Below are 17,869 nucleotides of genomic sequence, written 5' to 3' on the forward strand. Positions count from 1 at the left end.
GATAGCCAAGTTCCGCACACATGAGGATGGCCTAAACCGGGATGTTGGATTTATGTCACGTTATCAGTAACCCCCACAGCTTGCCTCCTGGACTTGCAGAATTTCACTAGCTGTTCTGTCTGGAGACAATACACATCTCTTTAACCTGTGTTTAATGTTCCCTCCACCCACATTGTCTGTACATTTAAGACCTGGCTGGCTGTAGGATTTGCATTCTAATCAGTATTCTGCAACTTGATTCTGTCTGTTTGCACTGTTTGAGAGCAGATTTCCACTCCATCTGACGAAGGAGCAGTGCTCCGAAAGCTTATGGTATTTGCTGCCAAATAAACCTGTTGGACTTTAACCTGGTGTGGTGAGACGTCTTACAATTTAACATGGCCATTCAACCTGACCCACACATCTTTGGAGTGTGGGAGGAAACTGGAGCACCAGCAGGAAACCCACACAGACATGGGGAGAATGTGCAAACTCCATGCAGACAGTGACGCGAGGCCAGAATTGAACCTGGGTTCCTGGTGCTGTGAGGCTGCAGTGCTAACCACTGTGCCACCGTTCCGCCCTCGAGGTATAGTACTCTACATCTGCTTGATATTGGATTTCATTTGCCTTTGTTCAACCCAAGTTCACATTCAGTTTAACGTCCTTAGTGAATCTGCGCTCTGGCCAATAATTGGCCATTTCTGGGAAAATCAACGTGGGTGGCTGTTTTTCATGCCGTGCGGGCTTCTAACCTGTCATTTGGCCATTATGTTGGAGCCCAGGTACCCCTGGGGTAAATCCTGCTCTTTCTTTCTGAATCCAAGCAATTTAGTGGGTCATCATAAGTTTGTCTCTGATTTCATTATTTATTTATTCTCTATACAGAATCAATGATCTATAGTAGCTTGGGTTTCTCTTGGCTTGCCAGCCTTTTTGGAAATAGGCACCACTTTATCTTGTATCCAATCAAGCAGGAAATCACTGGAGTTCAATGGTTCTCCCAGAATTTTTCTTGTCCCAGATTGTTAAGGATTTCCATCAGGTTTATGTTGAAGGTATTCATTCTTCATGAGTTATCACTATTTAGGGAGGTCATGGCTTGAATAGAGAATACTAATGGAGACATTCATTTAGTATACTGGTTGTCTATTGCTCCTCAGTTTTTGCCCCCATTAACATCTTGAACAGTTCTCTGCTAACTGCTCCTCTGTAATTGCGTATTGAAAGAATTCACTTCTTCTGTACTTTGTGTCTGCAGTTATTCATTTTCCAGTTCTCTCTCTAACTACTGAAAGTGGTTAGTTCGTCCCTTCTTCTGGAGCCGACATGTCCATTTTTCTGATCTAAAACTTACCTTGTTATATTTCCTTCTTGCTCGCCAGCCACGGGTGTAAGATTGAATTGTAATGGTGGCCACCAGAATGAGCTGGTACAGGCGACACACCAGATATCGCCGCCAGTGTTTTTGAATGATAACCACAGCCCAGGCTTCTTTTAGCATCCTGGCGTTCAATACGTGTCTTAAATTAAAATCACAGAGATATTAATTACACTTTAAACACTTGTAATTATTCTGAAATGAGATGAGTAATGCATTTCATCCGGAATTCTCCGACCTCGCCCGCGGCTGGGATTCTCCAGTCCCGCTGCAGTGAATGGAGTTTTGGCTGAGCGCCCAAATTCTCCATCCGCGCTGGCAGCAGTGGCGGGGCACACAAGATCGGAGATTCCCGTCCACAGTCTAACACATGCTGATAAACTACCAACTCCTGCAGCTTTCCACAATGAACAAAATGTGAGCCATGACAATGTTTTATTTTCCCCATCTCCATGAGGGGGAGCACTTGACGCAACTAAAAATTAGACAATCTTTATTTCCACCTGAAGTGATCCCTCGATTAACGAGCAATTAAGTCTAACTTAAGAAATCGGCCAACTTAACTAACGGAAATAATAACTAAACATGTGGCAAAGAAGAATCTTCTTTTTGCCTCCATTGTAGTATGAGGGAGTCTGGCATAGCAAGAGTTAATGTGGGACTGGGAAACAGTGTGAGATAAAGAGACACATGATCCACGACCTGGGTCAGTTGTGAACTGGACAGAGACCTGGGTAGAAGCAAGCATGGAGAGAGCTCATAGCTTGGGCTATACTCTGTATAGTTTTAAGTTTATTTACTAGTTCACAAGTAGGCTTACATTAACATTGCAATGAAGTTACTGTGAAAATCCCCTAGCTGCCACACTCCGGTGCCTGTTCGGGTACACAGAGAGAGAATTTAGCATGGACTATGCACCAATGCCACACTCGTCCAAGACCAGAAAATCCCACCCAAGGTCAACAGACCTTTGCATGGTCCGTGTCCCGTCCGCTACAATTCCCGTGGCAGGCAGGATGGGAAAATCTTGCTCTAAGTGTTTCTTGATATTATAGAACTGTGCGGCATGGTGGCACAGTAGTTAGCACTGTTGCTTCACAGCACCAGGGGCCTGGTTCAATTCTGGACTTGGGTGACTGTCCATGTGGAGTCTGCACGTTTGCCCCATTTCTGTGTGGGTTTCCTTCGAGTGCTCCGGTTTCCTCCCACACTCCAAAGATATGAAGGTTAGGTGGATTGGCCATGCTAAATTGCCCCTTGGTGTCCCAAGATGTGTAGGTTAGATGGATTAGCCATGGGAAATGTGGGGGGTTACGGGGATAGGGCAGGGGAGAGGGCCTGGGTAAGATGCTCTGTCAGAGAATTGGTGCAGACACGATGGGCTGAATGGCCTCTTCTGCACTGTAGGGATTCTATGAATAACATTATTTACAGTCAAATGTAGCTGCTGATTTAAAAATAAAAATAAAGCTCAAGTTTGATTGCTGCATCATACCGACGGAAAAATGAAGTTTATACCCATCGAGAATCTGCACAAGAAGTACGATGGAGCTACAGGCTAAATATGTCTCTTGGTGTCAGTGCAAAATCAACAAAAAAGAACTGTTAAGAGCACTGGACATTTCATTCACATCAGCGAGATATTCCAGCGGTTAGTAATCTGAGTTAGAACCACAGGCACAGATGGAGAACTGGATTCCAAAAATAGAATTATTGTCCCCGAAAGCCTCAGAAAATGTTCATAAAATTTGATGTTAAGTCTCCTATCCTAAAATGTCAATTCAGCTGTGAAATTACTTTCAACCTGGTTATGTGTGAAATTTGAGTACATAAATTGGTCAATAGCAACTTTAGCAGAAGAAATAAAATAACATTTCAAGGAACAGCTGAATCCACTATGTTGTGTCTAAGATTACAGCAATTAACCACTAGAAAGCAGCAGTAAATCAACCTTTTAACACAATGATGGAAATGACATCTTGGTATACTAATCCCATCTCCATCCATAGATATATTATTGCGATGGGATACTCTCCACAGTGTTGTTCTGAGATAATCAATTCTGACTGTTTTCTTGGCTGTTTGATGGCAGCATGTTCAGAGGGAAAGCCATAGACAGCATCATATCAAATCAAATCACGTGGCTTGACAGATGATCACATTGTACAATGCGACTGGCGAAGCAGATAATTATTAGATTTTGTTTACTGTGTCACGGGTGGCATGGTGGTACAGTGGTTAGCACTGCTGCCTCACAGCATCAGGGAGCCAGGTTCGATTCCCGTCTTGGGTCGCTGTCTGTATGGAGTTTGCACGTTCTCCCCGTGTCTGCGTGGGTTTCCTCCGGGTGCTCCGGTTTCCTCCCACAGTCCAGAGTTGTGCGGGTTAGGTGGATTGGCCATGCTAAATTCTCCCTTCGTGTCAGGGAGATTTGTAGGGTAAATAGATGGGGTTACGGGATAGGGGCTGGGTGGAATTCTTGTTGGTGCAGGCTTGATAGGCTGAAAGGCTTCTTTCTGCACTGCTGGAATTCTATGATTCAACTTGGTTCAGTGTGAAGAATCTCACTTCCGAGTGAGAAAGTTGGGGGTTCAAGCCCCATTCCAAAACCTAAACATATATCAAGTTTGACATTTCGGTGCAGTCACAAAGAAATTGCTGTCTTGTCAAACTGAGACCCCAATTCAAAATAAAGCAAGGATTAATTTAGTGTGTTTGTTTTGGAGTGTTTATTCACAAACATTTTCCCTTTGAGGAATAGTGGGGGAAGAATTCCTAAACTGATTCTCAGTCCATTGAACTGCATTTTGAATACTCCTTCCATGGACAAGCCCTGGAGTTGGACTTGAACCCGGAGCTTCTGCTCCAGAGTTATGGGTGCTACACATTGTGCCACACGATCCCCTCTTTAGCAACAAGAACAGCTTCTTCCCTGCTGCTGTCAGACTTTTGAATGGACCTACCCTATATTAAGTTGATTTTTCTTTAGCTATGACTTTAACACTACATTCTGCACCCTCTCCTTTCCTTCTCTATGCACAGTACACTTTATCTGCATAGCGCACACGAAACAATACTTTTCACTGTACACCAATACATGTGACAATAATAAATCAAATCAAAATCATTTATCCCTCAACTAACATCACAAAATACACATCATCTTGTCATTCGTCTCATTGTTGGAGGGTGTTGTGTTTCAGTTGAGGACAACATTTCTTTACAGAACAAGTGACAATGGGCAAGATTCTCCAGCCTCCCAGACGCGTGTATCCCGCCAGCGGGAGGTGGCGTGCTGTTTGCTAGCGGTGGGATTCTCTGGTCCCGCCGCTGTCAATGGGAATTCCCATTGATGTCACCCCACGCCGCGGGAAACCCGTGGGTGGGGGTGCGCTGCCGGCGAGACCGGAGAATCCCACCGGCATGAACGGCTGGAGAATTCCGGCCTACATTTCACTTTGGATCACTCTGAGGATGTTATACCATTGCAAATACTATTCTTACTTATAAATGCACAGATTCATTACACTTGGTAAACCGCTGCCTTGAATCGGATTGTTTAATAATTTTAAGCACTGTTGTAAATGGTAGTGTTGGAAGAAGCGTTATTACCGTATGGCGCGCTGCCCACGAACGTATTGCTGAATGATTATAGCAGCTTGTTTCATCTCGAGGAACTTTTTCCGCTGAATCCAGCAACGCAGATTCTTCTGTATAGTGACTGAAGCTGCCCGAAGTTTATCCGCCCGTAGCTTCTCCAGATACGCCACTTGCCCCGCGCGAAAGAAGATCTTCGTCTTACCAAACTGGTATTGGTTTGGATCCTGCAGACGACAGAGAAGTTAATACTTATTCACTTGTTTGCAAAATAAGGACCACAAAGCCTATGTTTCCTAACTTTTTATTAACTGACTGATGTAGAGATGAAATAATCACCACCTGTCACTTGTTCATAGAATCCCTATAGTGCAGAAGGAGGCCATTCGGCCCATCGAGTCTGCACCGACCACAATCCCATCCAGACCCTATTCCCGTAACCCCACATATTTACCCTGCTAATCCCCTGATACTAGGGTCAATTTAACATGGCCAATCAACCTAACCCGCACATCTTTGGCTGTGGGAGGAAACCGGAGCACCCGGAGGAAACCCATGTAGACCATAAGGAGCAGAATGAGGCCACTCAGCCCATCGAATCTGCTCCGCCATTCAAACATGGCTGATATTTTTCTCATCCCCATTCCCCTGCCTTTTGCCCATAATCCCGGATGCTCTTATTAATCAAGAATCTATCTATCTCTGTCTTAAAGACGCTCAATGACCTGGTCTCCAAAGTCTTCTGCGGCAAAGAGTTCCACAAAGACACAGGGGGAACATGCAAACTCCTCACAGACAGTGACCCGAGGCTGGAATTGAACCCGGGTCCCTGGCATTGTGAGGCAGCAGCACTAACTACTGTGCCACCGTGCTGCCCGCATTCTTTCATTTCGCTTTCACTGAGCATTGACCATTATTCTCCCATTAACTCGGCACAACAACTCCCTTTGCTTGGCACAACATCGTGGGCCGAAGGGCCTGTTCTGTGCTGTACTGTTCTATGTTCTATGTTCTATTAACACATTGTGATACCTTACCTTGATGCAACTATGAGCATGTCAATGAACATTTATCCAAGAGATCTAGGTGTGCAGGTCCACAGTTCCCTAAAAGTGGCATCACAGGTGGCCAAAATGATTTAGAAGGCAAATGGCATGCTTGCCTTCATCAGCCAGGGCATTGAGTACAAGAGTTGGGAAATCATGTTGCAGCTACGTAAAACTTTGGTTAGGCCGCGTTTGGAGTATTGCGTAATTCTGGTCGCCACACTGCCAGAAGGACATGGAAGCTTTGGAGAGAGTGCAAAGAAGGTTCACCAGGATGTTTCCTGGTCTCGAGGGCGTTGGCTATGAGGAGAGGTTGAATAAACTAAGGTTGTTTTCACTGGAAAGACGGAGGCTGAGTGGAGACCTGACAGAGAGGCTTAGACAGGGTGGATAGTCAGAGGCTCTTTCCAAGGGTGGAAATGTCAATTACAAGGGGCACAGGTTCAAGGTGAGAAGGGGAAAGTTTAAGGGAGATGTGTGGGGCAAGTTTTTCACACAGAGAGTGGTGGGTGGCTGGAACACTCTGCCAGAGGAGGTGGTGGAAGCAGGCACATTAGCAACATTTAAGAGGCATGTGGATGAGTACATGAATAGGGAGGGAATAGAGGGATACGGACTGAGCAAGGGCAGAAGGTTTGTTTAGTTTAGTTAGGGCATCATGATCGGCATGGGCTTAGACAGCCAAAGGGCCTGTTCCTGTGCTGTACTTTTCTTTGTTCTTCTTTGGAAAAGAGCCACACGGACTCGAAACGTTAACTCTATTTTCTCTCTCCACAGATGCTGCCAGACCTGCTGAGTTTTTCCAGCATTTCCTGTTTTTGCTTCATGTTCCAGCATCTGTAGTATGTTGCTTTTAATATACAGATGAAATAATTTGGGTTAACCAGCAATAGTAATAGTTACCTACTGAATAACATATATCCTTCATCAACTTGTTCCATATATTTTTGATTGCATAGCTTATTCCAAACAGGTATATTATCACCATAGTATCACCCTTAAAGGTATATTATGTTATTACTGATGAAACGTAACGAAGATAAGGTTAACTATTGTTATATAATTTACATTACACATCGGTGTTTCGCAGTTATTTTCTTGAACATTTCTATTGTAGGAAATAACCTACAATGTTATTGTTTGATTTCAATGTACCAAGTGACAAACTGATAAAACATATTATATATATATATTTTAAGAATATAAGAACTAGGAGCAGGAGCAATTCAGCTCCTCAAGCCTGCTCTGCCACTCAATATGATCATGGCTGATCTAATCTCAGCCTCATCTCCACCTTCCTGGCCCCTCCCCACAACCCTTCATTCCACAACTAATTAAAAACCTATCTATCTCCTCCTTCAATTTATTTAGTGTTCCGGCGTCCACTGCACTCTGGGGTAGAGAATTCCACGCATTCACGATCTTTCTGAGTGAAATAATTCCTGTTTTAATTTCTGTTTTAAATCCGCCACCCCTTAGCCTAAAACTATGATCTCTCGTTCTAGAACGTCCAACAAGGGGAAACACCTGCTCTACATCTACCCTGTCAATCTCCTTTAGCATCTTAGATTCATAGAATCCCTACAGTGCAGAAGGAGGCCATTTGGCCCATCGAACCTGCACCAACAAGAATCCCACCCCCCAGGCCATATCCCTGTAATGCCACGTATTTACCCTGATAGTTCCCCTGAGACTAAGGGGCAATTTTGCATGGCAAATCAACCTGACCCGCACGTCTTTCAGATTGTGGGAGGAAACCGGAGCACCCGGAGGAAACCGGAGCCCCCAGAGGAAACCCACGTAGACACGGGAAGAACGTGCAGACTCCACACAGACAGTGACAAAAGGCTGGAATTGAGCCAGGGTCCCTGACGCTGTAAGGCAGCAGTGCTAACCTTATAGACCTCACTTTGATCTCTTCTCATTCTAAGGCAGAGGGCAATGCTCGGTTGGACAACAGTGATCTAGCTGAAAAGTGTCTTAACATACTGACCTGAATTAAATGCTTCAAGACTTCTTTGCAAATCTGTTTTTTATCACTTATTGCAAGATCTTGTTCGGACATCAGAATGCGGTAACGGCTGAAAAACTCAAAGTAAGTCCACCTAAAAACATGGAAGAAATATTGATGCTGATGCGAGGTGATGTTCCATTAAACCTTCAGCTGTAATGGAAGAGTTGCAGAAAGATTGGGTTTACCTGGAAGGATAACTCTGTGCGCTGATCCTAATGGTTTCCAGGACACCGCAGGCCCTTAGCTGTTGAACAACTCTCTTTGAATTGTACCTAAAAACAGAAGCTAACAATGTAGCACTCTTGACACTTAAGTTATCAAGGTGACATTTTTCTCAATGCTATTATGACAAATAAATCCTTTCATATGAAAAGTTACAATGATAAAGCAATACAACTTACTCAAACGGGAGCTTAGAATCATTCGGTTTAATGCAACGTACATAGTGAGGTGTTGTAGCATTAAGGGTCTCCATGAGCAGATGCAGAGAATTACGGAACTGTAATTATCATTTAAATAGGGTCAGAAGTGCATTTTTGCTTTATAACAATGTTAAAACATCTCGACAGAGAAAATGACTCTCTGAATGATTATACCTTACTGCCGACAGTTGTCCGATGTTCTTTGTTGAAGGATTTGAACCCTGGTCTTGCAGGCCTGACTTTAATGTGTGCATTCAAATTCCCTGTAGATGATTCATTTTCTTGAAAAAACTCAGCTAGGAGATGCAACTGTGTAGTTAAAATATAAAGAAAAAACACAGAAAGATTAGATTTAGTGCAATGAGTTTAAATCTTCCATATCACAATTCCATATATCTGAGCTTTAATTTAGTTTGATTATCCGCACTAGGCCTTTGCGGCATTATGATTGCTTCACATGCTCAGTTCAAATTCTATCTGGGGCAAAGGAGTCCTGACCTTTCTGTGTGGGACTCCCACATGACCACGCGCGGCCCGGTGGCCCAGCGATTAGCACTGCTGCCTCATAGCGCCAGGGACCTGGGTTCAATTCAGGCCTTGGGTGACTGCGTGGAGTTTGCACATTCTCCCTGTGTCTGTGTGTGTTTCCTCTGGGTGCTCTGGTTTCCGCCCACAGTCCAAAGATGTGCAGATTAGGTGGATTGGCCATCTTAAATTTCCCCTTAGTGTCCAAAGATATGTAGGTCAGGGGGATTGGCCATAGTAAATGTGTGGGATTACAGGGATAGGGCAGGTAAGAGGGCCTGGGTAAGGTACTCTGTCAGAGAGTTGGTGCCACATGGCCCCATCTGCACTGTAGGGATTCTATGAGAAATCCTCCTGCACTCCTTAAAGAAAGTTTAAATATGGAAAATCACTCACCATTTGGGGTTCTTCTGGCCCAATCTCCTCTTCCCACTAAATTGGTCTGGTGGGGAAGCCACAGTTCCGTGTAGGTCTCCACATAAAATTACATTGGACTCTGAAATGATCTGCATATTTAAAGAAGGGACTCTCCCCTGCTCAGAGGAAAATTAGAATAGACGGGAAGACAAGCAAGCTGGCTGAGTGAAAGCCCGATGGGGGATTTTAATTGCCCATCCTGGTTTCTAGAACCATAGAATCCCTACGGTGCAGAAAGAGGCCATCCAGCTCATCAAGTCTGCACTGACTCTCCAAAAGAGCATCCAACCCAGGCCCTTCCCTCCATCCTATCCCCATAACCCCATGCATTTACCATGGCTAATCTACCTCACCTACACATTTTGGACACTAGGGGACAAGTTAGCAAGGCCAATCCACGTAAACTACACATCTTTGGATTCTAAGGGACAATTTAGCATGTCCAATCCACCTAAACTATACATCTTTGGATTCTAGGGACAATTTAGCATGACCAATCCACTAACCTACACATTTTTGGACACTAAGGGACAATTTAGCATGGCCAATCCACCTAATGTCTCAGAGTTCATTGGTTATTTGCCACTCATACTGTCTCTGTTAAAATTGGAAGTGGGATGTGTAAGACAGTACCTCTTCCAGAGTTTTATCTATTTAATCTCTTTTTTGGGCTTTAAAATTTCCTCGTCAGTGTGACATGGGTGGCGTTTAACTTATTGTTTAGTAAACATAGGGAAAATGCTTTTTGGGTTGGCTACTGGCTTGGAAATGAAGAGGGAGCTACACTGGGTGGTGAGGGAGGGATGATGGAGGTGACTATTCTGAGGTTGAAAGCTTAGAAATGCAGGTTTTCCGACTGTCTGATATCTTCACATTTATTTTCTGTAGCTTTGCTGCCCTCAACCTGCTTTTCTGGTCAGCAATCCTGTAACACTAGGCCTCAGCTGAACCATGTTAGAACATGTTGGCCTAGTGTGGAGGTGGGAGAGAGTGTTAACATGGGGGTTGGGGAGGATGTTGCAGCCGGGGTTTCCTGGGTAGCTTGTTGCTTGCTGATCCTGGCCCGGTGGGGGTGGGTGGGGGGGGCAACGGAATCCTTCTGCTGCTCTTGGCCCCCAAGCCATGCTGTAGAGGCACTTGCCTCATGGATTCAGCCCTTCTTGCCTCCTTTCCCCTGTCGGATTTCCAGAGGCTTGGAAATCCCAGCCAATGACGGTTAAAAATAGAACCACTGTTAAAGTGAAGGCACACATCCTCATGAGAATATTTAAATAACTAATCTATCTTCTCAGAATGTATCAGTTGTTCAACTCTTACCCTGACTCTATTAAAACTCTAACATGGTTGGAAGTGTTTCAGAGTTTTATCTTTTTAATCTCTATTTTGGGCTTTAAAATTTTCTCTTCTATGTCATTTTTTTATCTGTCATATGCTGGAGCTAAAAAATAGTTCAGTTTACCTTCACAAATACACATTTAGAAAGAAGTAACTAAAGCACGCCATTAATCTACTCTTCTATTCCAGGAGATCCATCTTGAGTAATAAGAACTTCAGCAGAGGGCATTTTACACAACATTTCCTTTGCAAAATGCCACTGTCAGTAAATGTATAAGTTACTGGTTGCTCGAGATATCAATTTGCAGATGGGCTATACGCTCAGGCTACATGAACATGTCATCCATAGGATCCATCGAATCCCTACAGTGAAGGAGGAGGCCATTTGGCCCATCAAGTCTGCACCAACTCTCCGAAAGAGCATCCCACCCAGGCCCTATCCTTGTATTTACCCCGCTCATCCTCCTAACCTACACATCTTGGGACACTAAGGGGCAATTTAGCATGGCCAATCCACCTAACCCACACATCTCTGGAAAGTGGGAGGTAACCAGAGCAGGAGGAAACCCACACAGACACGGGGAGAACGTGCAAACTCCACACAGACAGTCACCCAAAACCGGATTTGAACCTGGATCCCTGACACTGAGAGACAGGAGTGCTAACCGCTGTGCCACACTAAAGTTTTTTGCCATTGTTGGCCTATTCATGTCCTGCCCAGAAACCAGACAAAGTCCATCAAGTGCACAATTAAGTTGCAAATGTGACTATGTAGTAAATACTGCATTGGCGAAACTAGCATCTTTGCAACTATTTTAATGTTGCGTGTATTGAGAGACGGCACGGTGGCACAGTGGTTAGCACTGCTACCTCATAGCACCAGGGACCCGGGTTCAATTCCTAACCGGAGTCACCGTCTGTGCGGAGTCTGCACGTTCTCCCCCGTGTCTGCGTGGGTTTCCTCCGGATGCTCCGGTTTCCTCCCACAGTCTGAAAGACGTGCTGTTCAGGTGCATTGGCCATGCTAAATTCTCCCTCAGTGTACCCGAACAAGTGCCGGAGTGTGGCGACTAGGGGATTATCACAGTAACTTCATTGCAGCGTTAATGTAAGCCTACTTGTGACACTAAAATAAATAAACATCAAACTATTTTTTCAGCCACGGTTCAGAAACAAGTCTTGCGTTTGCAGCTGTTTAACTGTTTAATAAAAATGGGTCACTATGCAGACGCTGCGACAACGGATGAATGAACACCGCTCGACAATCACCAGGCAAGACTGTTCTCTTCCTGTTGGGGAGCACTTCAGCGGTCACGGGCATTCGGCCTCTGATATTCGGGTAAGCGTTCTCCAAGGCGGCCTTCGCGACACACGACAGCGCAGAGTCGCGGAGCAGAAACTGATAGCCAGGTTCCGCACACACAAGGACGGCCTCAACCGGGATATTGGGTTTATGTCACACTATTTCACATAAATATTTCTGCTTTTTTCCTCCTGAGTCTTTATCATGCGATCCTAGAATCAGAATTTATGTCACACTATTTGTAACTCCCACAGTTGCGCGGACCTGCAGAGTTTCACTGGCTGTCTTGTCTGGAGACAATACACATCTTTTTAGCCTGTCTTGATGCTCTCTCCACTCCCATTGTTTTGTTTCTTAAAGACTGGATTAGTTGTAAGTATTCGCATTCCAACCATTATTCATGTAAATTGAGTCTGTGTCTTATAAGTTCTGTTTGTGAACAGAATTCCCACTCACCTGAAGAAGGGGCTCAGAGCCTCGAAAGCTTGTGTGGCTTTTGCTACCAAATAAACCTGTTGGACTTTAACCTGGTGTTGTTAAACTTCTTACTGTAATAAAAATGGGACAGAATTCAGCTCCAAAGGAGCTACTGTAAAGACGCCACAGGATGTCGTGTAGCAGGAAAAGGGACATTGAAGGAAAATGAATCCCCATTTCAGCTACAATTGCACCATGCGCAGTCACCCTGCTTGGAATTAAAACACAAGGGGAGAAAGAAAAGGACTTTTATGTGGGAAACAATACTGCAAAAACTAGCTGAAGCAGGCAAACGATTACATGCAAGAAATTCTGTGCTGTCTTCATGTTCAGTTACACGGGTACGATGGGTGTAGAGGGATATGGGCCAAATGCGGGCAATTGGGACTAGCTTAGGGGTTTAAAAAAAAGGGTAGCATGGGCAAGTTGGGCCGAAGGGCCTGTTTCCATACTGTAAACCTCTATGATTCTATATGGATTAAGGTTAACAGAACAGAATTTGAAACGAGCATGTGAAGCAATTGTCTGAGTGTTGTGGAATTTGCCAGAAAGGTTTTCCTGCCCTTATCCCTGTAAGCAACCTTTTAAAATTGGTAACTTTCCTTACGTGCAGAGATGGTCACAAACCTTACTTTTCTTCAGTACATTAATCAGTTCTTCGTACAAGGTGTCCCGGTTCTTTTCGAGGAAACCGTCACATTCATATTGAACCTTGCCAAAACAATACAAGTAGCGTTTATTACAATATGCCAGCTCGGTAAACCTCAGCCTCCACAGTTCACAGCCATGCTGTTAATAACGTAGATTCTCAAGGATGCTGTGAAAACGCAGCCACTCCGGCAACCTCTTACCTTGTCAGCAAAGTGCAGGATGATGAAGGCTTTACTCAACATTCTAGGCTTCTCAAAGAGAGGAGTTTTATTTAAGTAATTATTCTCCAGTTTCTGAAGCCAGTTTTCCTCTGTCCCTTGTGGCAACTGTACGAAGAAATTTTAAAAATCAATTTGATATTGATAACCTGGAAACTGCTGTTTGCGCCAAGCTTATGAGTCACTGTATGATTATATAGACACAGGTTCATTCAGGAAACGCAACTTAACTTACACACTCCTGACATTTAAAACAAACCCATTACTGTCAAAATAATATTCACGAATTCCTCTTGATCCTCCCACCCATAGAAATCATAGAAACCCTACAGTGCAGAAAGAGGCCATTTGGCCCATCGAGTCTGCACCGACCACAATCCCACCCAGGCCCTACCCCCATATCCTTACATATTTACCCACTAATCCCTCTAACCTACTCTTAGGACACTAAGGGGCAATTTTAGCATGGCCAATCAACCTAACCCGCATATCTATGGACTGACATCTCCAACCCCTTCCTGTATTACTTATTCTGGAAAACTCCAGAGATTGTTGATCACCAAACAGAACCCACTGTGCCCCTTGGTTTTTCGAGTCCATTGGCCTCTTATCATCACCACATGGACTGCAGCGCTTCACCACCAACTTCCCAAGGGCAATTAGGGATGGGCAGTAAAATGGCCGGCCTGGTCAGCGAAGGCCACGTCCCGTGAAATAATTTTTAAAAGTTACTGCAAAATAACTCAGCAGCTAGGCAAAAAGGCCAGTGTATTTGAAGAAGCCAGATATACTGGGGGTGATTCTCCAGCCCTGCCACAGCCACCCAAGCACAAATTGCATTTTGGCTGGAGAATCGTATGAGGGGCCAAACGCGAGTTGCGTCAGTGAGAACCCCTTTTTGGGACACCCCCCACCAGCCCCCATCCCCCCACCACAGTTAGGTAATCTGGTTCACACTCTTGGCGGGTGGAAGGGGGGGTCTTTAACAATCCCATAGCAAGGTTTCACTCATTGAAGTGGGGGGGTGGGGGTAGTGCCACTGATAGCAGTGAATCGGGGGGGGTGGGGGGGGGGGGAGTCTTTGCCAGCGAGTAGCGGGGGGGGAGGGGGGAGATCATAGAATCATATAACCCCTACAGTGTAGAAGGAGGCCCATCAAGCCTGCACTGACAACAGCCCCATCCTATCTCCAAACCCCACATATTTACCCTGCCAATCCCCCTGACACTAGGGTCAATTTAGCATGGCCAATCAACCTAACCTGCACATCTTTGGACTGTGGGAGGAAATCATAGAAATCATAGAAACCCTACAGTGCAGAAGGAGGCCATTCGGCCCATCGAGTCTGCACCGACCACAATCCCACCCAGGCCCTACCCCCACATATTTACCCGCTAATCCCTCTAACCTACACATCCCAGGACTCTAAGGGGTAATTTTTAACCTGGCCAATCAACCTAACCCGCACATCTTTGGACTGTGGGAGGAAACCGGAGCACCCGGAGGAAACCCACGCAGACACGAGGAGAATGTGCAAACTCCACACAGACAGTGACCCGAGCCGGGAATCGAACCCGGGACCCTGGAGCTGTGAAGCAGCAGTGGGCCCTGGTGTCCGAGGAGCCAGCCATGCCAGCGTCTTTAGGTCCCGCACATCTCTTTCTCGACGGGAATGATTCCTAGCTCCAAATAAATGTCTAAGTGTGGGTGGATTGTAATCTGGATTGCAGCAACCCACCCAGCTGGAATCGGTCCTCTTTTCCTGCTAGGGACAACACTTAAAAATTATTTGGGAGAATTGCACCCGTTATTTTCAAATTTTAAAAAGATAAAGACCTTTAATTTTTAAGTGTGAGGATAACATAGCTAAACAAGAGCATCTTTCATTTCCTGGCTTTTAGGCTTCCCGGCTGTTAAACAGTAAACGAAAGGTGGTCCATTTCTATTAAAACTGACACAACTATAAGGTTCATGGTGGGAGATATAGGAGGGATGTCCAAGATAGGTTCTTTACTCAGTGGTTGGGGTGTGGAATGGACTGCCTGCTGTGATAGTGGAGTCGGACACTTTAGGAACTTTCAAGCGGTTTTTGGATAGGCACATGGAGCACACCAGGATGCTAGGGAGTGGGATAGCTTGATCTTGGTTTCGGACAAAGCTCGGCACAACATCGAGGGCTGAAGGGCCTGTACTGTGCTGTACTGTCCTATGTTCTATGTAACTGTCAGTGAGGACAGGGAGGCTGTTCATATCTTTCAAGGCCCTCCAAGCCCGTGCTGATCATATGCCCCAACTAAACTAAAAAAAAACCTTCTGCCCTTCCTCGGTCTGTATCCCTCTATTCCCCCCCTATTCATGCACCCATCCAGATACCTCTTAAATGTTGCTTATGTGCCTGCTTCCACCACCACCTCTGGCAGCGCGTTCCAGGCACTCACCATTCTCAGTGTGAAAAACTTCCCCCGCACATCTCCCTTAAACTCCCTCTCCCCCCCCGTCACTTTGAATCTGCGCCCCCTGGTAATTCTTCTACCCTGGAAAAGATTCTTAAATGACCAGAATACTTTTCCAGCTGTTCAGTTTTAACTTCCCTAATCTACACAACATCTACGACACAATGAAAAGGAGTGTGATCTCAGAAAAATAAAGAAACACAAAACTATCCAATATCCTTACTTATTACTGTACCTGCTCAGTAAAACGTGGACAATGAAATAAAAAGGGAACAATTTCAATTCTGGTAGAAGATGGGCCAGGATTTTGGGCGTGGTGGGGACTGGGTGCAATGATTCATTGCCGGCAACATCCTGCCCCCCTGGCTAATTTCGAGGAGGGCACCTCTCTCTCTCTCTCTCTCTCTCACTCACCTGGAAACACAATCTACTGCTTCTTGGGAGCTGGAATGTTTCCTATTGGTCCACCCTCTGACCCCCCAAATCAGCCAATTTGAGGAAAATCACCACAAGGCGACTGTATTTCCCACAATCCAGGATTGTGACCTCTACCTGACCCCGAAAGGGTCTCAACACCATGGACAAAATCCTGTCCTCGATTTCAGACGATTAATAGAATAGAAAAGCAAATAAATGTTGCAATGTGTCAATGGCAGGTGGGTCAGATTGTTCAGATACTCAGGTGAAGCAGCATTGTATAATTAAGTACTTAGGACACATACAAGAAGAGGACACAAGCTCCTAATCTTCACTCACCCAGTCCAAGGGGGGGTAGTGTGGGGTGCTTGAGGGGGTGGGGTGGGGGGGGGGTGGGCAGGGAGGGAGGAAGACTTCCTCATTAAGCCTCCACCAAGCTGACCATTAACAGATCCTGGCAACGGCCAGTCGAAGGGGTCATCCAACCTGACTGTCTGCCCCTCTGCCATGGCCATGTTCATGGCAAGGTGATGGTCATGGCGGGGGAATACGAGGTGTTCACTGGCACGCCTCAGGCCTCCCTTGACAGGTGTGCACTGAGAGAGCAGGGATGCTTCATCATCTGTGGGGGTGAAGATTTATTAAGATTCCATTTGATGTTAGTTACAGTGCCTCAACTATAGCCTCTCTTGTTAGTTTATTCAATTGATTTTCTTTAGCTTATTAAAGCATATAGAGAGGACACTGGGTTACTGGGCAGGAGGCAGATGTATGTAAACCTGCAATACAAAGTCTCAAAAAAAACAATGCCGATCTGGTTCCATACTTCACCAGCTGACTTGGTACAGGTTATCACAATGGCCTACTGCGTTTGTGATCAAATCTCCTCAGCCACAATTCCCAGGTGAATTCCCTTGCATGCTGAAGGATTTGTTTGACCTAATTTCTCATAGACAGCTATGGGGCATCGATGGCCTCGTGGTACTATCGCTGGACTATTAATCCAGAAACTCAGCTGATGTTCTTGGAACCCTGCATGGCAGATAATGGAGTTTGAATTCAATTATGAACAATCTGGAATTAAGAATCTACTGATGACCATGAAATTATTGTCGATTGTCAGAAAAATCCATCTGGTTCGCTAATGTCCTTTAGGGAAGGAAATCTGCCGTCCTTACCCGGTCTGGCCTGTACGTGACTCCAGAGCCACAGCAATGTGGTTGACTCTCAACTGCCCTCGGGCAACTAGGGATGGACAATAAATGTTGGCCAGCCAGCAATGCCCATGTATGAATAAAAAAGCTAGCAATTATTTAACCCATTTCCTTCTTGTTGTGTCACAGTTTGGTATGGCTCCTGCTCTGCCCAAGACCACAAGGAACTACAAAAGCTCGTGAATGTAGCCCAATCCATCATGCAAACCAGCCTCCCATCCATTGACTCTGTCTACACTTCCCCCTGTCTACACTTCCCCCTGCCTCGGCAAAGCAGCCAGCATAATTAAGGACCCTACGCACCCCAGACATTCTCTCTTCCACCTTCTTCCATTGGGAAAAAGATACAAAAGTCTGAGGTCATGTACCAACTGACTCAAGATCATCTTCTTCTCTGCTGCTGTCAGACTTTTGAATGGA

General features: G+C 45.2%; 1 protein-coding gene across 2 annotated transcripts in view; it reads right to left on the reverse strand.

Annotated features, from left to right (window-relative positions):
• Positions 1 to 17,869, reverse strand: part of myo5c (myosin VC) — a 128,417-nt gene that overhangs the window by 62,998 nt on the left and 47,550 nt on the right. For both annotated transcript variants that reach the window (XM_078241360.1, XM_078241361.1), the window contains 8 exons: positions 13,348 to 13,473; positions 13,124 to 13,207; positions 8,614 to 8,748; positions 8,419 to 8,516; positions 8,203 to 8,289; positions 7,997 to 8,108; positions 4,973 to 5,184; positions 1,337 to 1,502 (listed from right to left, as the gene is read on the reverse strand). In XM_078241360.1, the coding sequence (XP_078097486.1) occupies positions 1,337 to 1,502; positions 4,973 to 5,184; positions 7,997 to 8,108; positions 8,203 to 8,289; positions 8,419 to 8,516; positions 8,614 to 8,748; positions 13,124 to 13,207; positions 13,348 to 13,473 (1,020 nt within the window). The remainder of the gene's footprint in view (positions 1 to 1,336; positions 1,503 to 4,972; positions 5,185 to 7,996; positions 8,109 to 8,202; positions 8,290 to 8,418; positions 8,517 to 8,613; positions 8,749 to 13,123; positions 13,208 to 13,347; positions 13,474 to 17,869) is intronic.

Source organism: Mustelus asterias, chromosome 24 (assembly GCF_964213995.1).
Source record: "Mustelus asterias chromosome 24, sMusAst1.hap1.1, whole genome shotgun sequence".
NCBI classification, from domain to species: domain Eukaryota; kingdom Metazoa; phylum Chordata; class Chondrichthyes; order Carcharhiniformes; family Triakidae; genus Mustelus; species Mustelus asterias.